This window comes from Salvelinus fontinalis, chromosome 9 (assembly GCF_029448725.1).
Source record: "Salvelinus fontinalis isolate EN_2023a chromosome 9, ASM2944872v1, whole genome shotgun sequence".
NCBI lineage: Eukaryota > Metazoa > Chordata > Actinopteri > Salmoniformes > Salmonidae > Salvelinus > Salvelinus fontinalis.
This window is the reverse complement of record NC_074673.1, coordinates 39,844,845-39,872,523: the sequence shown is the minus strand read 5'-3', so window position 1 is coordinate 39,872,523 and position 27,679 is coordinate 39,844,845. Positions and strand designations below refer to the sequence as shown.

The 27,679-nt window shown below is 45.1% G+C and overlaps 1 protein-coding gene across 1 annotated transcript in view; it reads left to right on the top strand.

Annotated features, from left to right (window-relative positions):
- The window catches only part of tango6 (transport and golgi organization 6 homolog (Drosophila)), a 37,337-nt gene extending 10,062 nt beyond the window's left edge, over positions 1–27,275 (top strand). Inside the window, exons 16-18 of the mRNA XM_055934342.1 lie at positions 1,045–1,196; positions 3,347–3,460; positions 26,579–27,275. Of these exons, the coding sequence (XP_055790317.1) occupies positions 1,045–1,196; positions 3,347–3,460; positions 26,579–26,755 (443 nt within the window). The 3' untranslated portion in view covers positions 26,756–27,275. The remainder of the gene's footprint in view (positions 1–1,044; positions 1,197–3,346; positions 3,461–26,578) is intronic.
- The last annotated feature ends 404 nt before the right edge of the window (positions 27,276–27,679 follow it).

Sequence of the window (27,679 nt, the reverse complement as noted above, 5' to 3'; positions counted from 1 at the left end):
AGCTTTTTCATTGTTAAAATAGGCCTAAAAATAATTTAACACTCACTCATGTAAGCAAATACTAACATCTGTTAGGATATTCGATTAACCGTGCCCATCCCTACCACGTACTGTGTCCCCAGTGCACAAAAGGCCTCTTTTCCTTTGCTTTTTCAGTGTATTGCACATTAATCCATTTCCATCAAAGGAATTCTTGAGATTCTTAGGCCCAGGTCAGATCTTGGTCTGAGAGTGATGTAAATGTACAGTTACAGTTTTGACTGACTGGACAAAGGAGCTAGAATGAGTCAGGAACAGATAGAAGTACATGGGCAAGGGAAGCATGAGAGTAGCAACTGGACGAATACAGGCCTGCTGACCTAGATAAAACACACAATCATTCACAAACCGACACCTGTTTTCTCTTTTATTAAGGCAGTTAATAAAAGACCATCCTTTGAAACATGGCTCTGACTGAGGAGTGGCCAGCTGAACTGGTGTGTATGGGTATCTGGAAGGTGGAGGCCAGGGCAGGCAGAATGGTACCTCTCATGGTGGGTCTGTCTGACTGGGCCAGCAGACTCAGCTGCAGGGACCACGGCCCAGTCCACCCATCTGGGTCTTACTTGGACAACCAGTCACCTGGCCAACTCCATGGCTCCACTCCCACTGCTTTATGTTGTGGAATAGAGCAAGTTTTGCACTGTCAGTGGGGGGCTGCCTTAGTAAGACAGATACACAAACACGCACACACACTTACACTGAAAGGAGAAAAGCGTCTTCTCTATTTTAGTTTCTTTGCAGATTTAGCAACCCCCTTTTGTAAAAACAAAAAAACAATGAGTCAGCTCGTTGTATAGATTAAAAAAACTTCACCAGCTGGACCAAGAGGCAGGTAGTGTGATGCCATGTCCTCCTGTGGTGCATTGAAGGACAGACCAGACGTGGGGAAGTTTCCTCAGCCCTGTCAGTAGCCAGTAGTCAGTTTTGCTGGCAGCCAATAGTACAGTATTGATAATCGTTAATAAGAATACAAACCTTATCATCTTCCTTCCTGTGTTTCAGGTGACCTGGCACCCCACCATGGCCGGCCCCTGATCGGGGTCTTCCTGAGGGGGACGAGGGACGAGGACCGCAGTGTCCGCGCTAGCTGCCTGTCCAACCTGGGAGAGCTCTGCCAGAGACTCAACTATGCCCTGGGGCCTTGGGCTCAGGAGGTGAGGACCACTAGTAAACCATGTCATATGGTTAAACAACTAATGTCTGTCTGTTTATTTGCCGATAGTTTCTAAGTACAGTACCAGTCAAAAGTTTGGACACACTGACTCATTCCAGGGTTTTTCTTTATTTTTGCTATTTTTTACATTGTAGAATAATAGTGAAGACATCAAAACTATGAAATAACACATATGGAATCATGTAGTAACCAAACAAGAACGTTGAAAGTTTCTTCAAATGCAGTCGCAAAAAACATCTAATGCTCTGATGAAACTGTCTCTCATGAGGACCGCCACAGGAAAGGAAGACCCAGAGTTACCTCTACTGCAGAGGATAAGTTTATTAGAGTTACCAGCGTCAGAAATTGCAGCCCAAATAAATGCTTCACAGAGTTCTAGTAACAGACACATCTCAACATCAACTGTTCAGAGGAGACTGCGTGAATCAGGCCTTCTTGGTCGAATTGCTGCAAAGAAACCACTACTAAAAGACACCAATAAGAAGAGAGACTTGCTTGGGCCAAGAAATATGAGCAATGGACATGAGACCGGTGGAAATCTGTCCTTTGGTCTGATGAGTCCCAATTTGAGATTTCTGGTTCCAACCGCTGTGTCTTTGTGAGACGGATGATCTCCCCATGTGTGGTTCCCACCGTGAAGCATGGAGGTGGAAGTTTGATGGTGTGGGGGTGCTTTGCTGGTGACACTGTCAGTGATTTATTTAGAATTCAAGGCACACAACCAGCATGGCTACCACAGCATTCTGCAGCGATACGCCATCCCGAAAGCATTCCACTGATGCTGGACCATGTTGACTCCAGTGCTTCCCACAGTTGTGTCAAGTTGGCTGCATGTCCTTTTGGTGGTGGACCATTCTTGATACACACAGGAAACTGTTGAGTGTTAAAACCCCAGCAGTGTTGCAGTTCTTGACACAAACTGGTGCACCATGCACCTACTACCATACCCTGTTCAAAAGCACTTTTGTCTTGCCCATTCACCCTCTGAATGGCACTCGTACACAATCCATGTCTCAAGGGTTAACAATCCTTCTTTGACCTGTCTCCTCACCTTCATCTACACTGATTGAAGTGGATTTAACAAGTGACATTAATATGGGATCATGGCTTTCACCTGGATTCACATGGTCAGTCAATGTCATAATGTTTTGTACACGTAGTGTATTATTATTTGTATTGTTTCATTCACTTCTGTTGTACCTGCACTATTGGAGCTCAGAGCGTAAGAATTTCACTGTACCCTGCAAATGCATCTGTGACCCTGTGCATGTGACTAATAAAATAATCTGTCAATGAATCATCCTGAATTTTCCAATCACGCATTATATACTGACTTAACTACTCCCTCTATTAAATCTGTCAATGAGTCCAGATGTCCCCTGTCTTGGCGTACTGTTGTCTACACTTATAGCCATAGGATGGTTGGGGTCAGGGTGGGATTCAGCTAGGGGTCCCGCGTCAGGGAACAACAGGTATTGCCCAAGGTTAAAGGTCACGGTTCACTTTCTTCAGAGGGAGAGAACTGTGACTGTCTTGTCCTACTGCCCCTCTCTCAGCCTGTGCCTCTGCCCATGACACATTTTTCCCAGCTCAGCAGTATTGTGTGTTGGAGTGTCCTCTCCTAAAGAGCCCCTCCCTCAGTGCTGAGATCAGGCTTTTCACTGGTGGGGAAAGCATGAGGGGGAGGGGCCGAAATCACTTCACTCAAACGCTCGTCTGCTCTAGTCAATGTTTGAGTTGACAGAAATGTGTGTGTGTCAGGGCAGCTTGTGGAAGGCCTGTCTGCCTGCTGCAGTGGTCAGGGCCCTAAGTAAAGCTGCTTTGACGGCCAGGGGTCTGTCAGCGAGGTCTGTGCACTGCAGACTCTGCTTCATGAATACGCATCTCTGTCAGGCTGAGTAACAGGGATGCCTATTCATGAGAGCCATGGCCCTCTGCTCTCTGCTACAGCCTAATCCCTCTCAGTCCATCGCAGCCTGTTATCGGTGTGTGTGTCTATCCTACCAATATGTTAATCAACCCAGTGCACTAGCGGTAACCACAGCACTGTGGACCTTGGCATGGTCACTGCTCCTTTATAGATCCTCTGAGAGTGTGTATTTATCTGTGTATGTGTTTGTTCTTCCTTAGTTGAGCACCTGTTTGACGGCACTGATAAAGACAGAGAAGGAGGCCGAGGTGCGGCGAGCTGCTGTCCACGTCATTTCCCTGCTGCTCAGGGGCCTGAGCGACAAAGCCACCGAGGTACAGTACTAGACCAGTTGTCTGTACCCATACAGGTACAAGAACCACATGGATACACACATGTGTTGAGCACTCCTACACACATGTGTTGAGCACTCCTACACACATGTGTTGAGCACTCCTACACACGTGTTGAGCACTCCTACACACATGTGTTGAGCACTCCTACACACATGTGTTGAGCACTCCTACACACATGTGTTGAGCACTCCTACACACATGTGTTGAGCACTCCTACACACATGTGTTGAGCACTCCTACACACATTTGTTGAGCACTCCTACACACATGTGTTGAGCACTCCTACACACATTTGTTGAGCACTCCTACACACATGTGTTGAGCACTCCTACACGCATGTGTTGAGCACTCCTACACACATTTGTTGAGCACTCCTACACACATTTGTTGAGCACTCCTACACACATGTGTTGAGCACTCCTACACACATGTGTTGAGCACTCCTACACACATTTGTTGAGCACTCCTACACACATTTGTTGAGCACTCCTACACACGTGTTGAGCACTCCTACACACGTGTTGAGCACTCCTACACACATGTGTTGAGCACTCCTACACACATGTGTTGAGCACTCCTACACACATTTGTTGAGCACTCCTACACACATGTGTTGAGCACTCCTACACACATTTGTTGAGCACTCCTACACACATGTGTTGAGCACTCCTACACACATGTGTTGAGCACTCCTACACACATTTGTTGAGCACTCCTACACACATTTGTTGAGCACTCCTACACACATTTGTTGAGCACTCCTACACACATGTGTTGAGCACTCCTACACACATTTGTTGAGCACTCCTACACACATTTGTTGAGCACTCCTACACACGTGTTGAGCACTCCTACACACGTGTTGAGCACTCCTACACACATTTGTTGAGCACTCCTACACACATTTGTGGAACAGTAATAAGAAGTAAAACATTGTCATTGGTATGGCCTCTTACAAAATGTAATCTAATATAGTTGACATATTAGTGAGTGGAGATGTGTGTTGGAGGGCGGCGGGTTGCAACAGAGATCGTTGTGGTCATCATACTGCGGGCAGAAGCGGATGCTCAGACAACTTTGGAGGGTTTTTTGTCCTGCAGAATATTTTGAAACAGTTGTCATTCTGCTTTGTGTGCATTAACTTTGGACTACCTATTGTATTAAATGTAGGGGTAAAAGTGTATTTTATTTCTTACCGGTACAGGTCAAACACATTTTTGTTTAATAGGCTAGGTGTAATCATAGAATTACATAGGCCTATAGAATCCCTAATCATTTCATATATGATCTCTGTGGTCTTAGTAGCCTAGGCCTAGTAAAAAAAAGTATTACCTTTTTAATGTGGCATAAACACAACCAGTCATGATGATTTCATCTGATTGTCAAACAATCACTTCAAAAAGGTAGGCTACCTGTGCATGTTCGTCCACTCACTAAATAATTCCAGCATCCAAACCCCAACAGTGCACTGTGCATCCGCAATTTAATGAATGAAAAGAGACATCTGTTACAAAACCCCTATGTGTTTTGTAATGACATTCTGCGGTTGTCATTATGCCTACACTTGTAGCCTGAATTGATACGTCCACTACCTATGCATAGGCAGAGAATCACATTGCAGTTATCTTTCCAAGGAAATTAACTTAAATATGATTACACTATAGTTTACTACAGTGTCTGTAAATAAATATTGATAATGGAAACAAGTGGAGGGCACTTAACCAACGTGAGTCGAGGTACAGTCAAAAAATGTTATTATCATTAAAAAGGAAAAGATGCAATGCGCATACCATGGTAAGCAAACGCTGCGCCTTTTCAATAAACATTGTTTGCCCATTTATCTGTCTCTACCTGCAATGTTTGCCCATTTATCTGTCTCTACCTGCAATGTTTGCCCATTTATCTGTCTCTACCTGCAATGTTTGCCCATTTATCTGTCTCTACCTGCAATGTTTGCCCATTTATTTGTCTCTATCTGCAAATCGTTCTAAAAGGAAGGGTAAGCATACCTATTAACCCTGTCGGGCTGGGGCGGAAGGGTGGCTAGTGGTTAGAGCGTTGGACTGGTAACCGAAAGGTTTCAAGTTCAAATCCCCGAGCTGACAAGGTACAAATCTGTCGTTCTGCCCCTGACCAGGCAGTAAACCCACTGTTCCTAGGCCGTCATTGAAAATAAGAATTTGTTCTTAACTGACTTGCCTAGTAAAATAAATAAAAATTAAACCCACTTTCCCATTAAGCCCACTTCCATCTTTGGATGCAATTTTTTTTTATAAAATAAAAAAACTTTTCTGCTGTTTAACGTTTCAACTAATTCATTTGGTTGTTACACCCAACTTTTTTATTCTAAGCCAATCAGTTGTTTTATTATTAAGGTATTGACTGTTATGTGTAAGTTCCCACTAATGGCTCATTTCAAAGCTGCAAAAGAACTTGTGTTGAGGCTTCCCTCAGATGAACAACATCTTCAGGTATTTTAGAATGTGTTGATATATGATAGTGTTATTTGAGAATTCATTGCTATTTCTTGCCAATTGAAATATGGGTTTTTCATACTAGCAGTCATACATGCATGTCACAGTTACACAGTAGCAACAAATTGGTGAACTACAGCAAGATAATAGATTCCAGGCATTCTCAGCTTACATTTTTTGTCAAAGCATTTTGTCTAATTTTACTGTTAAATCAACCGTGCATTGTTATACATAGATGCCATTGATATTTAGTTGGGCTTAAAGGGTACAAAAAGCACTCCCTCTATACAGAGTGTAAATGACAAAGAAATATTGTTCAATATGATCAATACTAACTTTGCATAATATTGTAGTCTATAGTGTATATTTATAGCCCAGACCATTGGTTTCCAAATATTTTATGAGTAGACTTTGCTCTTCTGTCTTTTTCACATAAATCACAATTAAGACCAGTAATCTCCTTTTAGGCCCAGTATGCTCCTATTAGGCCCAGTATGCTCATATTAAGCCTGATTTGTATTGAAACACATGGGGATAGTGTGTTGATATCCCTAATATGCAATTAACAAAAAACTGTTTTTTTTCTCAGATTTGTTGGTTAAAACACACAAAAACTACAGGTATGCATATTATGCATCTAGCTATGGTGCCTTTACCAAGATAGAAACCTCTGTACTCTCTCCAAGACTTTTGGAGTGGACAGGTAGTCCTTGATGCAGAGAGAGAAGAATAAGATCAGGGTTGAGGGATAGAAGACCTACAAGAGGTGACAAAAACGCAAACAAATGAGGGACAAGAAGATGACAATTTGAAGACTGCTCATGCACTTTTGGGTGGGGGAATTGTCATATTGTTGTCTTTCATTCATCCAAGTGATTCTGTTTTTTGTTCCACCACCTGTACGTTTTTTAATACACAGTAGTAAGGAAGATTTGAAACTGTCAGCAGATAGGCTTTAGCAAGACAAGTTGAACTAATTAACAAGAATAGCAGTACAACAAATGTGAATCAGCTTTCAGATAATTTATTGAAAGTTGGGTGGGTTATGGTCTTTGTTGCATGGCTTCTTATCCAGAGGGCCATTGTGGGTTCAGGTTTGTGTTCTAACCAATCAGTAACACACCTGATTCAACTAATTGAAGTCAATGATTAGTTGAATCAGGTGTGTACTGGTTTGCAAGAACAAAAGTCCACATTGATCTCTGTGGACTTTCAGGATGAATAGCGATGATCAGTTTATTCTAATAACTTTAGGGGAGATACGTTTTATATTAGAAGGATTTCCACGTCTCCCTCTTTTGGTTCTCAGTCCAGGAAAGTAGAGTTGGTTTTGTTCTTTCTTTGATAATACCTGTAAATGTGATATTTTAGTTAATACATTCTGGGGTATTGTGTGTAGACTGATGAGAAAAACAACAACAATTTTAATCAATTTTAGAGTAAGGCTGTAACGTAACAAAGTGGGAAAAGGTCAAGGGGTCTGAATACTTTCGAATGCACCATATGTTAAAAATGTGTAAACTTAGATTTTGGTGGACTTAATATGATTAGGCTATAGTTTACTACGTTGCCTAAAAATAAATATTGCTCACTCATATTTGTCTGTCTGAAAATCATCCCACTCCTAAAAGGTAGGCTATATGCAAATTGTAGCTCAAGAGAAAGTCCAACTCTGATCTCTTCAAACTATGTCTAGCCTACTGGCTGATATAGCCATAGCCGCAGGAAGATGTTTGCCCTCTCTACAGATGACTATATCGGTCTGCTAATACAGGACTAGTAAAGGCCCAGTGCACTACTTTTGTGAGAGAAAAAAGTCTCAACATATGTTTTTCTATTAATATACAGTGGGGAGAACAAGTATTTGATACACTGCCGATTTTGCAGGTTTTCCTACTCACAAAGCATGTAGAGGTCTGTAATTTTTTATCATAGGTAGACTTCAACTGTGAGAGACGGAATCTAAAACAAAAATCCAGAAAATCACATTGTATGATTTTTAAGTAATTAATTTGCATTTTATTGCATGACATAAGTATTTGATACATCAGAAAAGCAGAACTTAATATTTGGTACAGAAGGTGTTTGTTTGCAATTACAGAGATCATATGATTCCTGTAGTTCTTGACCAGGTTAACACACACTGCAGCAGGGATTTTGGCCCACTCCTCCATACAGACCTTCTCCAGATCCTTCAGGTTTCGGGGCTGTCGCTGGGTAATACGGACTTTCAGCTCCCTCCAAAGATGTTCTATTGGGTTCAGGTCTGGAGACTGGCTAGGCCACTCCAGGACCTTGAGATGCTTCTTACGGAGCCACTCCTTAGTTGCCCTAGCTGTGTGTTTCGGGTCGTTGTCATGCTGGAAGACCCAGCCACGACCCATCTTCAATGCTCTTACTGAGGGAAGGAGGTTGTTGGCCAAGATCTCGCGATACATGGCCCCATCCATCCTCCCCTCAATACGGTGCAGTCGTCCTGTCCCCTTTGCAGAAAAGCATCCCCAAAGAATGATGTTTCCACCTCCACGCTTCCCGGTTGGGACGGTGTTCTTGGGGTTGTACTCATCCTTCTTCTTCCTCCAAACACGGCGAGTGGAGTTTAGACCAAAAAGCTCTATTTTTGTCTCATCAGACCACATGGTCTTCTCCCATTCCTCCTCTGGATCATCCAGATGGTCATTGGCAAACTTCAGGTGGGCCTGGACATGCGCTGGCTTGAGCAGGGGGACCTTGCGTGCGCTGCAGGATTTTAATCCATGACGGCGTAGTGTGTTACTAATGGTTTTCTTTGAGACTGTGGTCCCAGCTCTCTTCAGGTCATTGACCAGGTCCTGCAGTGTAGTTCTGGGCTGATCCCTCACCTTCCTCATGATCATTGATGCCCCAAGGTGAGATCTTACATGGAGCCCCAGACCGAGGGTGATTGACCGTCATCTTGAACTTCTTCCATTTTCTAATAATTGCGCCAACAGTTGTTGCCTTCTCACCAAGCTGCTTGCCTATTGTCCTGTAGCCCATCCCAGCCTTGTGCAGGTCTACAATTTTATCCCTGATGTCCTTACACAGCTCTCTGGTCTTGGCCATTGTGAAGAGGTTGGAGTCTGTTTGATTGAGTGTGTGTACAGGTGTCTTTTATACAGGTAACGAGTTCAAACAGGTGCAACTAATACAGGTAATTAGTGGAGAACAGGAGGGCTTCTTAAAGAAAAACAAACAGGTCTGTGAGAGCCGGAATTCTTACTGGTTGGTAGGTGATCAAATACTTATGTCATGCAATAAAATGCAAATTAATTACTTAACAATCATACAATGTGATTTTCTGGATTTTTGTTTTAGATTCCGTCTCTCACAGTTGAAGTGTACCTATGATAAAAATTACAGACCTTTACATGCTTTGTAAGTAGGAAAACCTGCAAAATCGGCAGTGTATCAAATACTTGTTCTCCCCACTGTATATTTGATTAATTCAGATTTTTCAAAGGGTGCTGCAGCACCCTCAGCACCCCTGCTTCCCATTGCTGTAGATATAGCCCTATAATGGGCCATGTGAGAATCTCTGGTAATGTAACCAGTGGAGGCTCCTCAGAGGAGGAATTTCATATAAATAGAGGATCATTAAAAAATGTACCCTTTTTTGATAAAACTATAGTAAATATGTCACCAAATAATTGATTAAAACGCACTGTTTTGCAATGATGGTCTACAGTAGCCTCAACAGCACTCTGTAGGGTAGCACCATGGTGTAGCCGGAGGATAGCTAGTTTCCGTCCTCCTCTGTGTACATTGACTTCAATATAAAAACCTAGGAGGCTCGTTGTTCTCATCCTCTTCCATAGACTTACACAGTAATTATGAGATTGTCCTCCAACCGATAAGAGCTCTTGCAGCAGGAACTGACATGTTGTCTACCCAATCAAAGGATCAGAGAAATAATCTAGTACTGAAAGCATAAGCTACAGATAGCTAGCACTGCAGTGCATAACATGTGGTGAGTAGATGACTCAAAGAGAGAGAAAGACAATAGTTGAACAGTTTTGAACGAATTCATCTCTTCAAAATGAAGGAGAAGCGAGAGGGATTGCCAGCTAGCTAACATAGCATCCCTCTGTTTGAGCGGGGTATTTACTTTCACTTACTTAGCTAGTGAATGCAGCTAGCTAGTTTAGCCTACTCAAACACCTGGCTTAAACAGAGAGGGATGTTAGCTAGCTGGCTATGGCGATCCAACACTGGAACTCGTCAAGGTAAGCTTTTGGTTTAATAAATGTATTGCCACAGGGGCCCGCTGGTGTAACTGCTAAACTGTTTGCTGCTGACTGTACTGCATGATTGTAGCTGGTTTACGAACACTGTTAGTTCTATTAGCTATGTTGACAATGACATTAATATGGTGACAATGTAAGCTGTGTGTAGCGGTTAGCAGAAGGTTTGGCTTGAAAAGGTGTTTTCGCCTGGTCAGACAGCTGATGTGTGAAGTCCACAAGCGAAGTGAAAAGGTGAGAGGAGAAGAACGCATTATACGAATTATACAATGATCAAATGAATCATGCTGTTTGTATTTGGCTGCTATGAAAGTGAACTGTGTTTGTGTGTATTCATTCCGCTGATTCTGTTGAAAAACTTTTCTTTAACGGAAGCAAAGGGAACAGGGATAACATACCTGAATTTGTCCAATAGTAACTCTCGTTTCAAACTGTTGGACTAATGATTACACACTAGATCAGCTAGATGCAGGCAAGAGTGTGCAGGCGGTATTTGTCAATGTCTGTCACCTTGTATACTCAAATTTCTTTCAACCTGTCCACCGACGTTGTAAACTTTCATTCATAGGCTAGGTTGTAGTAACCTCATGATGGGTGTAGGGATTTTTTTTTATCATGTAGTAGCCTAAACCTATCGACGCAACATTGAATTGGGTGAATGGAATATGAATGGCAAATCAAATGTTATTGGTCATATGCGCCGAATACAACAGGTGTAGACCAATCATGGTCCAAACGTGTGTTTGGACCATGATTGTTGTTGATGTGGACACCAAGGAACTTGAAACTCTCGGCCCGCTCCACTACAGCCCCGTCGATGTTAATGGGGGCCTGTTCAGCACTCCTTTTCCTGTAGTCCACGATCAGTTCCTTTGTCATCCAATACGCTGTAATAGAAATAAGGCCATGCTCATTAAAAAAATTATTGTTCTCCCTCATCTTAAACTGCACCGATTGCCACTGACTGTAACCTATTCCTTCGGTTATTTTTTAGCATTTTGATATTGCCTATATGGCACAAAATTATTGGGACCATGGCTGGCAAGCAAGCTGCAACACATACACCTAAATAACATTGCAGTACTAGTTCTTGCAGGAGCGGGTGGGAGTTGGACAGAAAGCCAGCGAGAGCAGGCAGGAGCGGTATGAAAAGCTGTGGGTGGGAGCTGGATGAAGAAATCAGTCCCGCGCTGACCCCTGTGTGTCTTGGTGAACATCACTGTGTTTAGGCTACATGTAGCTGGAATGGAGAAACAAGTATCCCAGTCATCGGTGATTTTAGCAAATTCCCCACCAAAATTGTTGATGCATGCCAGCAAAGCCACAACACAACACTTAACAATACATGAATTGCACTATAACAGTGACAAACGGTGCCCACAAACTGTTAAGGCCTATATAAACCTGTCCCAACAGCAGAGCTTTTCTTTTCAGCACCATGGAGTGAATCCTTACCACTGCTACACCTGGCTATCTGTCTGGCAGCGAAACAGTTCATTCAGCCTCATTTACTGCCTTTTAAAAGAAACAGCTGATATGGCTGACTTACTTAAACAAATGTGGTTTCTACTGACAATTGAGATGTACAAACTATGGCATAAGGGGACGATGAGCGAAGAGGCAATTCATAATTTAGATTAAAACATTAATGAGCGAGCTAGGATGGACGTAGTCAATATAACTATTTGTTCAGCACTTTTGAAACATACAGTGACAGAATTCAGAATATGGGCCATTACAGTATTCTGCCTGTACACAAGTCAAAACCATAGGATAAATAAAGGGGGCATATAATCAGAAAATGAAAGCTCTTACAATATTCAATGATTACATTTCTCTAAAACAGGCTACATGTGCACCACCAAGTCTGAACAGTAGGTTAAGTTATGAGTGGGAAAGGGACCAAATTATTAGTGTGAGGCACACGGGCTACTAACATTACTACACAACTAACATTTAGTTTTACTTTCTTAGCTACAGTATACATATCTCCCTGGCATATTACATAATTTATGCAGCAGCATACAATACATTTTTGGACTAACCTTGTTGTGCTGTGCTCACTTGAGCAGGAAGGTGGTGTGGTGGTCCTTGAGGGCAAATTTGATTAATGATGACTGCTTGCTATCTAAGATTTTGAAAGTATGATGTTAACATGATCAGTCCAATCAGCAGGCTAATGCAATTGAAGGCTTGTATCAAATTGTTGCTTACTGAAACTCCCAAAGCATTTCAATAACCTACCCGCTTCAAATCAAATTTTATTGGTCACATACACGTGATTAGCAGATGTTATTGCGGGTGTAGCAATGCTTGTGCTTCTAGCTCCGACAGTGCAGTAATACCAAACAAATTACACAACATATACCCAATACACAAATCTAAGTAGGAATTAATTAAGACTATATACTGTGAGCGGACCAAGTAATTGGGCGTCACTCTAAAGCGGAAAGGTGGAACAAACGAGTCAGGAGTAGGTTTTCTTGATTGAACACAGTTCTCTATTGAGGGCATTTGGTCACCACAAACACTCCAACATAATCAATGAAAATCTCCCAAGGAAAAAACATACATCTTCTTCTCCAGATCAAACAGGAACACAATACGATTATCTTTAAACTACAACAAAAGTCACGGGATTGTCACCGTCTTAGTGGTTCTTCATGGATAGCTCCTCTGTCTCGGTGGCCATCTTCCACAGATAGTATTTTCCCCTTCTCTGCTGGTTCCATACTCTCTCTTATAGGGGAAGGAGAATATCTCATTAGTACCGTCAGCTGTGCTTGATTGCCTCTGGTTACCTTGTCTCCCATGCCTTGTTGGGCTACTATCCGTGAGCCCAACCTGCCCTCTGGTGGTCCTTCCACATACCTTCCCCCTCAGGACCGAACCGGAGGGTCGGGCGCCAGACGCACCGTCTTGGTCGCGTCGGGATAGCGCGTCTGCATTCCCGTTCCTCGATCCGGCCCTGTGGATGACATGGAAAGAGAACGGTTGTAAAGACAAAACCCATCTGGCTATTCTGTTGTTATTGTTTCTCTTACCAGCCATCCACGTGAGTGGCGCATGGTCAGTAACTAATGCAAACCTCCGACCCAGTAGGTAGTACCAGAGATAATCGAGGGCCCACTTAATGGCTAAGGCCTCTTTCTCTACGGTAGCATATCTCTGTTCCCGATCGCTGAGCTTCCTACTTATGAAGAGAATCGGCTTCTCTGCTTCGCTTTTACCCTGAGTTAGTACGGCCCCGAGCCCCGTATCCGAGGCGTCGACCTGCACAATGAACTCTTGTGAGAAGTCCGGAGCCTGTAGGACGGGATCCGAACACAGGCCATCTTTTAGCAATTGAAAGGCCTCTTACGTCTTGTCTTTCCACTCTACCTGGTTTGGCAAGTTTTTCTTGATGATGTTTGTGAGGGGATTGGCAATGGTTGCATATCCCGGGTTAAAACGGAGATAATATCCCGTTATCCCTAAGAAGGCCCGAACATCCCGCTTGGTCCGGGGTCGAGGCCAGTCCCGAATTGCCCTGGTCTTCTCTGCCTGTGGGCGTATTTTCCCATTCCCCACGGTGTACCCCAGGTATTCCGCTTCGGACAGGCCCAGGCAGCATTTATTTGGATTGGCCGTCAACCCTGTGGCTTCCAAACTCACGAGCACCACCCGTAATCGCAGGAGGTGACTATCCCAATCCTCGCTGTGGATGACCACATCGTCTATGTACACTGCTGCATTCTCTTGATGGGGCCGTAGAATGGCATCCATGAGGCGTTGGAAAGTTGCAGCCGCACCATGCAGTCCGAAGGGCATCCTCACATACTGGTAAAGCCCTTCTGGTGTGGCGAAGGCAGTCTTTGGGCGATCCTCCGGAGCCACCGGCACTTGCCAATATCCCTTCGTCAAATCCAGGGTGGTGATGAACTTGGCCTTTCCTTAGCGCTCCAAGAGTTCATCCACGCGGGGCATGGGATACGCATTGAATGTAGAGATGGCATTCACGGCCCTAAAGTCATTGCAGAGTCTCATACTACCATCGGATTTGGGGACCAGGACTATGGAACTGGACCACTCACTCGTCGATGGCTCGATCACACCCATCCTCAACATCTCCCTTACCTCGTTCTTAGCGATGACTCGGCGAGCCTCAGGAATCCTGTAAGGGCGGATATGCACCTTCTTGCCGGGTTCAGTGTGGATATGGTGGAACAGGACATCTGTTTGTCCAGGGAATGGAGAGAATATTAGACCGAAGTTCATAATCAGCTTGTCTAGCTGTCTTGAGTGCTCTGGCAGGAGAGTTTGGCCACGGCACACTTGTGGTAGAGCCTCCTCTTTTCCTTTGCCCTCCAGGGCCATCAAAGCCACCTCCTCCTCTCTTCCATGGTACGTCTACAACAGGTTTATGAGATAGAGTTGGACCTTCTTCCTCCTGTCAGGTTGCTTGATGAGGTAATTGACCGGTGAGACCCTTTTCATTACCTCGTAGGGCCCCCTCCACTGTGCCAGCAAGCGATGTTTGGCCGTGGGCACGAGCACCATCACTTTCTCTCCCACGGTGAACTCACGGGGGGGTCACGGACTTATCATAGGCCCGGCCTTGGGTCCTTTGTGCCTTCTCCATATGCTCCTTGACTATGGGCCACACTGCTGACAGGCGGTCTCTCATCAGGGTAATATGTTCTATTGTGGATCGAAAGGGGCATGGTTGGGTCTCCCAGGTCTCCTTGGCTAAGTCGAGGATCCCTCGACAGAATCTGCCATAGAGCAATTCAAACGGAGAGAATCCAGTGGATGCCTGGGGTACTTCTCACAGGGCAAACATTAAGTGTGGGAGAAGCATGTCCCAGTTTTTCCCGTCTCGGGACACCACTCTTCTCAACATGCTTTTAATCGTTTTGTTCAAGCGTTCACACAACCCGTCTGTTTGAGGGTGGGATATGCTTGTATGTATCTGTTGAACCTGATATAACCGACACAAGTCCTTCATCAACCGGGACATGAACGGGGTTCCCTGATCGGTTAAGATCGTCTTGGGGAGGCCCACCCGAGAGAACATCATGAATAATTCCTTGGCAATTCCCTTTGACGTCATGTTACGCAGGGGTATGGCCTCCGGGAACTTGGTAGCGTAATCTATGACCACTAGGATGTACTCGTGTCCTCTGGCGGATTTTGGGAGGGGTCCTACGAGGTCCATAGCTATGCGTTCAAAGGGAGTCTCTATGATGGGGAGAGGAATCAAAGGGTTACGTAGGTGTGGCCGTGGAGCTGTACGTTGACATTGATCACACGTCCTTCAATACCTGGCCACATCCCGGGTGACCCGGGGCCAATAGAATCTCTGCATGATTCTGTCAATAGTCTTGTCTCGTGCCAGGTGTCCTCCTAGGACGTGGGAATGGGCTAACTGTAGAACTGTATCCCTGTATGTTCTAGGCACCATTAGTAATTCCTGGTTTTTCCCCCTTCGTCGTACGACCCAGTATAAGAGACCCCACCCCGCCTGATTGCATAGTAAGGAAGAGGGGGCTCACCTGATCCGTCGACGTTCCGCCCATCGATCACCTTCACCTTCCTCATGGCCTCCCTTAGGTCTGGGTCTCTATGCTGTGAGGTGCCGAACTGTCCCTTTAATTCCTGGGGCAGGTCGACCTCGGTAGAGGGATGTGGAGGTTGTTCCCCATCCCCATCAGGGGTGACCGAGGAGAATCCCTTCCAGGTTCCCTCCTCGGATGGAGCTTCAAATATATCCCTTAGCGCCTGGGACTCCGTGACCACGGGCTCGTCCTTGCTAGGACATTGTGGAGCATAATGGTCGGGAGACTGACATTTATAACACCGACCCTGCTGTGTGGGGGCTGACTTCTCCCACCTCCAGAGGGGGTTTGAACGTTTCGGTGGTGGACGCGCCGGGGTGAGTCGTGGTATGGGATTGGAAGAATCCTTCCGTTCCTCCTTGTCACTTTTTAACAACTCCCCTGTAGACCGATATGTTTCCACCGCTTGGGCTAAGTCGTCGGCTGACAACGGGTTGGCTTGCCCCACAACCCTTTTTAAGTCACTGGGTAATTCCCTCAATATCTTGTCCACTACAATATCTTGTCCCTCTCTATCACATGTCCTACTCCCTTTCCAGGTTCTAGCCACTTTCGTCAGTCGTCTTAATGCGAAGATCTGGGCACGGACGGGTTGGTCAGCTGTATAAGTCCATTGATGGAACTTTACAGCCCTGTCTCTGGCAGTCAGCTGGTACCGGGACAGGATCTCGGTTTTTAGTCGCCCATAGTCCGCAGCTTTGCGGGAATCCAGGTCAAAATAGGCTTCCTGAGCCACCCCGGTCAAAAGAGGGGCTAATGCGCTCGCCCATTCTGTGGGCAGCCACTCTTCCAAGGTGGCCGTCCTTTCGAAGGTCATGAGGAAGGCCTCAATATCATCCTCCTTGGAGAGACGAGGTAAGATGGCGTGAGCAGCCGCTCTTGGCTTAACTCTAGGTTCTTCTCGCCGGCTCAGCTGTTGTTGCAGGAGTTCTATGGTTGTCTGCTGTGCCGTGATCAATTGTTGTAGTAGGGCGTTATCCATCGTTCTTGAATGGTTCCTCCGGGTCTACTGGAAGAATCTTGATTTAGTCACTTATCTTTGTGTCACTCGTCCACCTAATGCCCACATTCTCCACCAATGTGAGCGGACCAAGTAATTGGGCGTCACTCTAAGGTGGAACAAACGAGTCAGGAGTAGGTTTTCTTGATTGAACACAGTTCTTTATTGAGGGCATTTGGTCACCACAAACACTCCAACATAATCAATGAAAATCTCCCAAGGAAAAAACATACATCTTCTTCTCCAGATCAAACAGGAACACAATACGATTATCTTTAAACTACAACAAAAGTCACGGGATTGTCACCATCTTAGTGGTTCTTCATGGATAGCTCCTCTGTCTTGGTGGCCATCTTCCAGAGATAGTATTTTCCCCTTCTCTGCAGGTTCCATACTCTCTCTTATAGGGGAAGGAGAATATCTCATTAGTACCGTCAGCTGTGCTTGATTGCCTCTGGTTACCTTGTCTCCCATGCCTTGTTGGGCTACTATCCGTGAGCCCAGCCTGCCCTCTGGTGGTCCTTCCACAATACATATGAACGATAGACGTCAAAGCGGAATGGACTAAGATGCAGTAGAATAAAATAGAAAAACAGTATATACATATGAGATGAGTAATGCAAGATATGTAAGCATTGTTAAGTGAATGAGATACCGTAGAATAGTATATAATACAGTATATACATATGAGATGAGTAATTCCAGATATGTAAACATTATTCCCATAGATTGGAAAGCTGCCACGGTCATCCCCCTCTTCAAAGAGGTAGACACTCTAGACCCAAACTGCTACAGACCTATATCTATCCTACCCTGCCTTTCTAAGTTCTTTGAAAGCCAAGTTAACAAACAGATTACCGACCATTTAGAATCCCACCCTACCTTCTCCGCTATGCAATCTGGTTTCAGAGCTGGTCATGGGTGCACCTCAGCCACGCTCAAGGTCCTAAACGATATCATAACCGCCATCGATAAGAGACATTACTGTGCAGCCGTATTCATCGATCTGGCCAAGGCTTTCAACTCTGTCAATCACCACATTCTTATCGGCAGACTCAAAAGCCTTGGTTTCTCAAATGATTGCCTCGCCTGGTTCACCAACTACTTCTCTGATAGAGTTCAGTGTGTCAAATCGGAGGGCCTGTTGTCCGGACCTCTGGCAGTCTCTATGGGGGTGCCACAGGGTTCAATTCTCGGGCCGACTCTTCTCTGTAGACATCAATGATGTCGCTCCTGCTGCTGGTAATTCTCTGATCCACCTCTACGCAGACGCCACCATTCTGTATACCTCTGGCCCTTCTTTGGACACTGTGCTAACTAACCTCCAGACAAGCTTCAATGCCATACAACTCTCCTTCCGTGGCCTCCAACTGCTCTTAAATGCAAGTAAAACTAAATGCATGCTCTTCAACCGATTGCTGCCCGCACATGCCCTGACTTAGAATATGTGGACAACTACAAATACTTAGGTGTCTGGTTAGACTGTAAACTCTCCTTCCAGACTCACATTAAGCATGTCCAATCCTAAATTAAATCTAGAATCGGCTTCCTATTTCGCAACAAAGCATCCTTCACTTATGCTGCCAAACATACCCTCGTAAAACTGACCATCCTACCGATCCTCGACTTCGGCGATGTAATTTACAAAATAGCCTCCAACACTCTACTCAATATATTGGATGCAGTCTATCACAGTGCCATCCGTTTTGTCACCAAAGCCCCATATACTACCCACCACTGCGACCTGTACGCTCTTGTTGGCTGGCCCTCGCTTCATACTCGTCGCTAAACCCACTGGCTCCAGGTCATCTATAAGTCTCTGCTAGGTAAAGCCCCACCTTATCTCAGCACACTGGTCACTATAGCAGCACCCACTCGTAGCACACGCTCCAGCAGGTATATATCACTGGTTACCCCCAAAGCCAATTCTTTCGTTGGCTGCCTTTCCTTCCAATTCTCTGCTGCCAATGACTGGAATGAACTGCAAAAATCGCTGAAGCTGGAGACTCATATCTCCCTCACTAGCTTTAAGCACCAGCTGTCAGAGCAGCTCACAGATCACTGCACCTCTACATAGCCCATCTGTAAATAGCCCATCCAACTACCTCATCCCCGTACTGTATTTATTTATTTATCTTGCTCCTTTGCACCCCAGTATCTCTACTTGCACATTCATCTTCTGCACATCTACCGTTCCAGTGTTTAATTGCTATATTGTAATTACTTCGACACCATGGCCTATTTATTGCCTTACCTCCCTTATCCTACCTCATTTACACATGCTGTATATAAACTTTTTCTACAGTATTATTGACTGTATGTTCGTTTTTTCCATGTGTAACTCTGTGTTGTTGTATGTGTCGAACTGCTTTGCTTTATCTTGGCCAGGTCGCAGTTGCAAATGAGAACTTGTTCTCAACTAGCCTACCTGGTTAAATAAAGGTGAAATAAATAAAAATATTAAAATGACTAGTGCTTCATTCCTTAAAGTGGCCAGTGATTCGTAGTCTATGCCTATAGGCAGCAGCCTCTAATGTGCTAGTGATGGCTTTTTAAAAGTCTGATGGCCTTGAGATAGAAACTGTGTTTCAGTCTCTCGGTCCCATCTTTGATGCACCTGCACTGACCTCGCCTTCTGGATGATAGCAGGATGAACAGACAGTGGCTTAAATTTAACTAGGCAAGACAGTTGAGAACAAATTCTTATTTACAATGACGGCCTACTGGGGAACAGTGGGTTAACTGCCTTGTTCAGGGGCAGAACGACCTATTTTTACCTTGTCAGCTCGGGGATTCGATCCAGCAACCTTTCGGTTATTCGCTCAACACTCTAACCACTAGGCTACCTGCCTTGATGACCTTTTTGGCCTTCCTGTGACATCGGGTGCTGTAGATGTCCTGGAGGGTGGGTAGTTTGCCCCCGGTAATGTGTTGGGCAGACCGCACCACCCTCTGAGAGCCTTGCGGTTGCGGCCGGTGCAGTTGCCGTACCAGGCGGTGATACAGCCCGACAGGAAGCTTTCCATTATGCATCTGTAAAAATTTGTGAGTGTTTTAGGTGGCAAGTCTAATTTCTTTAGCCTCCTGAGTTGAAGAGGCTCTGTTGCGCTTTCTTCACCACACTGTCTGTGTGGGTGGTCCATTTCAGTTTGTCAGTGATGTGTACGCCAAGGAGCTTGAAGCTTTCCGCCTCCACTGCGGTCCCGTCGATGTAGATAGGGGGGTGCACCCTCTGCTGTTTCCTGAAGTCCACGATCATCTCCTTTGTTTTGTTGATGTTGAGTGAGAGGTTGTTTTCCAGGCACCACACTCCCAGGGTCCTCACCTCCTCCCTGTATGCTGTCTCGTCATCATTGGTAATCAAGCCTACTACTGTTGTGTCGTCTGCAAACCTGATGATTGAGTTGGAGGCATGCTTGGCCACGCAGTCATGGGTGAACACGGAGTACAGGAGGGGGCTGAGCACACACCCTTGTGGGGCCCCAGTGTTGAGGATCAATGGAGTGGAGGTGATGTTTCCTACCTTCACCACCTGGGCGCGGCCCGTCAGGAAGTTCAGGACACAGTTGCACAGGGCGGGTTTCAGACCCAGGGCCTCGAGCTTAATGATGAGCTTGGAGGGTACTATGGTGTTGAAAGCTGAGCTTTAGTCAATCAATAGCATTCTTACGTAGGTATTCCTCTTGTCAAGATAAGATTGTGCAGAGTGATGGCGATTGCATCGTATGTGGATCTATTGGGGCGGTATGCAAATTGAAGTGGGTCTAGAGTGTCAGGTAAGGTTGAGGTGATATGATCCTTGACTAGTCTCTCAATGCACTTCATGATGATAGAGGTGAGTGCTATGGGACAATAGTCATTAAGTGCAGTTACCTTTGCTTTCTTGGGCACAGGAACAATGGTGGCCAGTGTGTGGGGACAGCATACTGGGATAGGGAGAGATTGGATATGCCCGTAAACATGCTTGTGGTCAACTAAACAACAATTTCATCACCTGTAAGGGGTGCGAATTGGCGGCAGAGAAGTCGGACGCAGGAGAGAAATAACTGTGTTTCCAACGACGCAGTTTATTAACAAAACTCACCGGAAAACAGAATAATAAAATAAATAGGTACATAACCCAACGCACACCAGGACAGACGTGCACAAGCACTTACAATCACCGACAAGGACATGAGGGGGAACAGAGGGTTAAATACACATGTAATTGATGGGATTGGAACCAGGTGTGATGGAAGACAAGACAAACCCAAAGGAAAATGAAAAGAGGATCAGCAATGACTTCGAACGCCGCCCGAACAAGGAGAGGGACCAACTTCGGCAGAAGTCATTACAGGCGGAGGAACCTCCCGCACCTCAAACTCCTGGAGCGGGCCAGCCACCACCAGCCTGAGGAGAGACACATGGAACGAGGGGTTAATACGGTTATCGGGTGGAAGCTGTAACCTATAACAAACCTTGTTCACTCTCCTCAGGACTTTAAATGGCCCCACAAACCGCGGACCCAGCTTCCGGCAGGGCAGGCGGAGAGGCAGGTTTCGGGTCGAGCGCCAGACCCGGTCCCCCGGTGCGAACACCGGGGTCTCACTGCAGTTGCAATCTGCATTCCTCTTTTGGCATTCCTCTTTTGGCGCGTCACGGCCTGCTGAAGGTGGACACGGACGGCTTCCCATGTCTCCTCCGTGCGCCTGAACCAGTCGTCCATCGCAGGAACCTCGGTCTGTCCCTGATGCCAATGCGCCAATGTACCTAGGCGGGTACCTAGGTACGCACTGGAAGGGAGAGAGGTTAGTGGCGGAGCGAGTTCTGTGCCTTCTCGGCCCAGGGCACGAACGCCGCCCACTCCCCCGGCCGGTCCTGGCAATAGGACCACAGAAACCTGCCCACATCCTGGTTAACTCTCGCCACCTGCCCATTAGTCTCGGGGTGAAACCCTGAAGTAAGGCTGATCGAGACCCCCAGACGTTCCATGAACGCCTTCCAGACCCTAGACGTTAACTGGGGACCCCGATCAGACACTATATCCTCAGGCACCACGTAGTGCAGGAAGACGTGTGTAAACAAGGCCTCCGCAGTCTGTAGGGCCGTTGGGATACCGAGCAGAGGGAGGAGACGACAAGACTTAGAGAAACGATCCACAACGACCAGGATCGCAGTGTTACCTTGTGAGAGTGGAAGATCAGTCATAAAATCCACCGACAGGTGCGACCAAGGTTGCTGCGGAACGGGTAATGGGTGTAGCTTACCTCTGGGCAGGTGCCTAGGAGCCTTACACTGGGCGCACACCGAGCAGGAGGAAACATAAACCCTCACGTTCTTAGCCAAGGTAGGCCACCAGTACCTCCCGCTCAAACAGCGCACTGTCCGACCGATCCCAGGATGACCAGATGTGGGTGACATGTGGGCCCAATAGATCAACCGGTCACGAACAGCAGACGGGATGTACAGACGCCCAGCGGGACACTGGACGGGAGCGGGGTCTGCACGTAACGCCTGCTCAATGTCCGTGTCCAGCTCCCACACTACCGGCGCCACTATGCAGGAGGCAGGAAGTATGGGAGTGGGATCCATGGGCCGCTCCTCTGTGTCATACAGCTGGGACAATGCATCTGCCTTCACGTTCTGGGAGCCTGGTCTGTAAGAAAGGGTAAACACAAAACGGGTGAAAAACATGGCCCACCTTCCTGACGAGGGTTCAGTCTCCTCGCTGCCCGGATGTACTCTAGATTGCGGTGGTCAGTCCATATAAGAAAAGGGTGTTTAGCCCCCTCAAGCCAATGTCTCCACACCTTCAAGGCCTTGACGACAGCCAACAGCTCCCGGTCCCCCACTTCATAGTTTCGCTCCGCCGGGCTGAGCTTCTTCGAGAAGAAGGCACAGGGGCGGAGCTTCGGTGGCGTACCCGAGCGCTGAGAGAGCACAGCTCCTATCCCAGCCTCGGACGCGTCCACCTCCACTATGAACGCCAAAGAAAGATCCGGATGGGCCAGCACGTTACACAATACATATATGTTTTGTTCGAAAATGTGCATGTTTAGCGGTACAAATCGTGGTTTTACAATGTGAATACGTAGCCAAACTGCACAAAATTATCCGGATATATTTCTGACACTCACCTAATCTAATCAAAGAACTCATCATAAACTTTACTAAAAAATACATGTTGTACAGCAAATGAAAGATACACTAGTTCTTAATGCAATCGCCGTGTTAGAATTCTAAAAAATAACTTTAGTACGAAAGAAGTTAATCAGGAAAACAGGTTTCAGCTGTGCTAACATAATTGCAAAAGGGTTTTCTAATGATCAATTAGACTTTTAAAATTATAATCTTGGATTAGCTAACACAACGTGCCATTGGAACACAGGAGTGATAGTTATTGATAATGGGCCTCTGTACGCCTATGTAGATATTCCATAAAAAAAATGCCGTTTCCAGCTACAATAGTCATTTACAACATTAATAATGTCTACACCGTATTTCTGATCAATTTGAGGATATTTTAATGGACAAAAAAAATGCTTTTCTTTCAAAAACAAGGACATTTCTAAGTGACCCCAAACTTTTGAATGGTAGTGTATATTCTAAATGGATTTATTGAAATAGACACCCTTCCACATCTGCACACCACTACTACCACTCATCCCCGGCATGCACACGAGAGGTATAAAAAGTGTATGCAGGCAAGAATGTGATAAAAGTAGGCCTGTTTTAAGGGGGAGAAAGAAACATGACCCTTTTTTTTACAGGCAAAATACCGTAACTCCTATGTGAAAGCAGTTAAAGAAAACAGTGGATCTGTCATTTCCTCTTCCCTTATTTGGAACACCAGTCTGAAAGCCACCTTTTATAGTTTATCCCTGAATACCTTTCTGTAGACATCATAATTCTCTCACTCACACAACCTTCAATACACACACCACCGTTTACAGCAAGTACCAGTGTTCAACAGTACAGCTCCCTGAATTCAACTGTTATTATGTCATGCACGGTTATAAATATGGAGTTACTGCCCAGACAGGATATTTTTAGTTATAGTGGAATAATGGTTTTACATCAGAAGTATTTTGGTGTGTGCTGCACTCTGTGACCCTAGAGCATGTGAATCAGGTGTAGTAGGTTTGCTTCCACACTAACTGATTTCATTGCACTGTGGCCATCCTGGTTCCACACTCAGGAGGTATATGTTTGATGTGGTAGGTAGGTAGGTATGTTACCTTGGTGCCAGCCTGTGTCACTGTGACTCACATTGGTTTCCATTGGTAGATGCCCCTCCACCCCCCCAAACCTGATTGTTTAAACTGAGTTAACAGTCTGCTTATGGAGAACAGAGCCCGACCGATATGGGAATTTTGGGCTGATTCCGATGTTTTTTGGGGGGGGGGAAATTTACAGATACCGATATCTGCTGATATACTGTTTTACAGCGGGAAAATGAAGAAGTAATATTTTTCCACACAGGCTTCTCAAATTTGCCATCCAAAAGAGCAATTATTAAAGAAATATGCTTCAAATGTTGATTTCTTACATTGTGACAATATTGACACATTATGAGAATGGCCACAAGTGTTCAGATAAGCATGAGATTCCCTTTTTTCCATCATATCTATTGAATTTGGTTATTGGTGGAAATATCATCCGAGATCGTTAACAAGCCAATATTGTTTGATAATATCAGCGAACCGATATATTGGTCAGGCTCTAATGGAGAGGCCACACTAATACAAAACTGATAGTTGGTAATAGCCAGGGATTTTCCACAATGTGTGATGGGACTGGCCACTGTTGATGAGTTGCCTGGGAAAGTCTTCAAATTGTGCGTTAATGCTGTAACACTGTCTGTATTTTGAGAGTTCTATATCTTAAATTGATTGAAGGAGGGACTGTACACAAAAAAGTTGGGCAAAAGACTCAAGGGGTTACAGGCAGTACTGGTTCTTTTGATCTCTCAATAGTTGGTTCTCTGCTAACCGTGTGTGAAAAAGTTAGTGTGTACGCTTAGTTTCATTGTATCAGTAGAACCAAACGGCCAAAAGTTCAGATGTCATGTAGACAACATCCCTGTGTAGCCAGGGCCTCAGAATGTGTATACCAAATATGGGCATTCCTGAAAACAATATAGGCTAGTGGAGGAAGAAAACAATGTCCATATTATCACCTCTGGTGCTCTACACTGGCCGGCACACTGAACACACTAGTAGAAGTGTGAAAACATTAGGTGTGTTCAACAGTAGAATCTCTTCAGAGCCTGTTCTTTGAAACAATTCGTCCTGTAATCTTGTGTCACCATGCTCCACAGTGTGATTACAGACTGTTGGCAGATTCTCACCAAGAACAGGAAGGAGACTTTTAGTAAAAGCATCCTGTTTTGGACTTGCACTGTAACAAACATGTTATCTGGGGAAAGTCCATGCTCATCTTGTATTTTTATTTCTTTATTTCACCTTTATTTAACCAGGTAGGCAAGTTGAGAACAAGTTCTCATTTCCAATTGCGACCTGGCCAAGATAAAGCAAAGCAGTTCGACACATACAACAACACAGAGTTACACATGGAGTAAAACAAACATACAGTAGAAAAATAAGTCTATATACAATGTGAGCAAATGAGGTGAGATAAGGGAGGTAAAGGCAAAAAAAGGCCATGGTGGCGTAGTAAATACAATATAGCAAATAAAACACTGGAATGGTAGATTTGGAGTGGAAGAATGTACAAAGTAGAAATTAGAAATAATGGGGTGCAAAGGAGCAAAATAAATAGATACAGTAGGGGAAGTGGTAGTTGTTTGGGCTAAATTATAGATGGGCTATGGACAGGTGCAGCTCTGACAGCTGGTGCTTAAAGCTAGTGAGGGAGCTAAGTGTTTGACATACTCTCTGTCCAACCAGAGAGTCAAACGCTGAATACAAAGAACAGCTAACTCCTGTGACAGTCTAGGACCAGGACTGGACACTGACGTGTTGCTATGGGTCAGTACAGTCTGGACAAAGAACCTGTTAACTTTACCCTCTTGTTTTATAGGGTTATTCACTCTCCATTCTATCTAGGCTGCTTGTCTGACGTTTGCATTACTGACCATTTGATTCCTTCGTAAAGGCCAATATCTAGTCCCGCGTAGCATAGCTCCAAACCACGTTGTCCGCTCCTTTGGAAGTCTGAAGAATTTTGTATTAGCCGAAACAGCTAGAATGGTCCAGTCGCTACATTTTGACTGAATGTTAAATGTCAAGGACCCTCCCCCCACTGATTTTACACCGGGTTTCCAACCCATTGGAGCTACTTTCTGCCATTGACTTCACCAGGCTTACCGATTTAGAGATGCCTGGTTCTCGACTAGGCTAGCCAATATCTAGTTAGCTGTCTTTTGGTCGTAGAACTTTTCAAATCTGTAACTGGTCTTCACAACACACCTTTCCCTTGGTTAAGTTTCTCAGGCCTTTCTCAGTCCTGTCATTTGGTTAATTGCTGTAGCTGTGTGTGCAGCTGTTGTGGTGGCAATAACACTGAGTCCATGTGAAAATATCAGTTAGGTAGACCAGACATGACCTTAAACCTGATGACTCAAACCTGGTGTTTGAGAAGAAACAGCTGATGGCTGAAGACCTGTGTCTACCTTGTGCTCCCAGGAACACTGATCACCTACCTACACCACACTCATTATGGCTCTGTGAGATCACTCTCTTATTCAGTTCTGTATACATCCCTCTAATCTCTCTCCCTCCATTTTTTTCTCTCACCTTTTCTCGTCTCTCTTAATCTCCCAGGTCCTGAGTGATGTTCTGCTGGACCTGTACCGGGCATTGAAGTGGGTGGTGCGCTCAGACACTGATGATGTCACAGTGCTCCATGCTCAGCTGGCTCTGGAGGACCTTGACGATGTCATGAGGAGGTTCATCTTCCCTGCTCAGAAGCTGGAGAAGAAGATAGTGGTTTTGCCATGAGATTTTAGGAACATGAGCCCACAGAACAGCACACCAACTAACCAGTGTTACGAGAACTTTTTAGGAGTATCCAGGAGTAGGAACTTCAGACTCGGCACAACATGCCACCTTTTTGTCCAAGTTCCCGCTGAAGGTGAAAGGGCAGGCATTGAATGATAGCTGAACTGTGTGTAAAACATGACTCTCTCAACAAACACTGAATTACCTCTCTTGGTCATTTTCTCATTGTTTGTAGTACATGGGGTTCCCCCAAGCCAGTCTGTGTCATGCTATCATTGTGACCATAGGGAATGAAGGGTATTTTATCACAATGACAGATCTAGGCCTTCTGCAGAGGCACCAAACTTACCCTCTCTGGAAACCACACCTGTATGTGCCTATGAATCTTATAAACAGAGGTTAGAGGTCAAATTAGAGGTGATGATGAGCAGCTGATAATGTGTGTGTGCCTCTGAATAAAATCCCATTACAGTGAAATAAAATAAAGGGATATGAGTTTCCTTTTGTATGAACAAGTGCATGTTCTTTTGTTTGAGCGTTGTTCTTTACAGTGACCTCAGGCTGTTGTAGTTTGTGTTCTAGGCAGATGGCCCAGTGGAGCTGAAAGTAGCTCAGGAGCAGGGACTCCGAGCCACTAGGGACTAACCATGAATTCACCAGCAAAGCACTTTTAGCTTCCAGCAATGAGCTTACCCTGCTTGCACTGTAGTCCCGTATTCATAACCATAAACAAGGTCAATTCTTGTAAGCAGTTGGCTAGTTATGTGATCCTTGCCATTATAAGTGTATTGAATTGAGGACTGTACTGAAAATACTATCGATCTAAACATGCCATGACAATATGTTTTATATCTTTATTTAGATCAAATTTCATGTATACAGTTATGGTTATGTGCCTGTGCCATTAAACCCCTACAACTCATC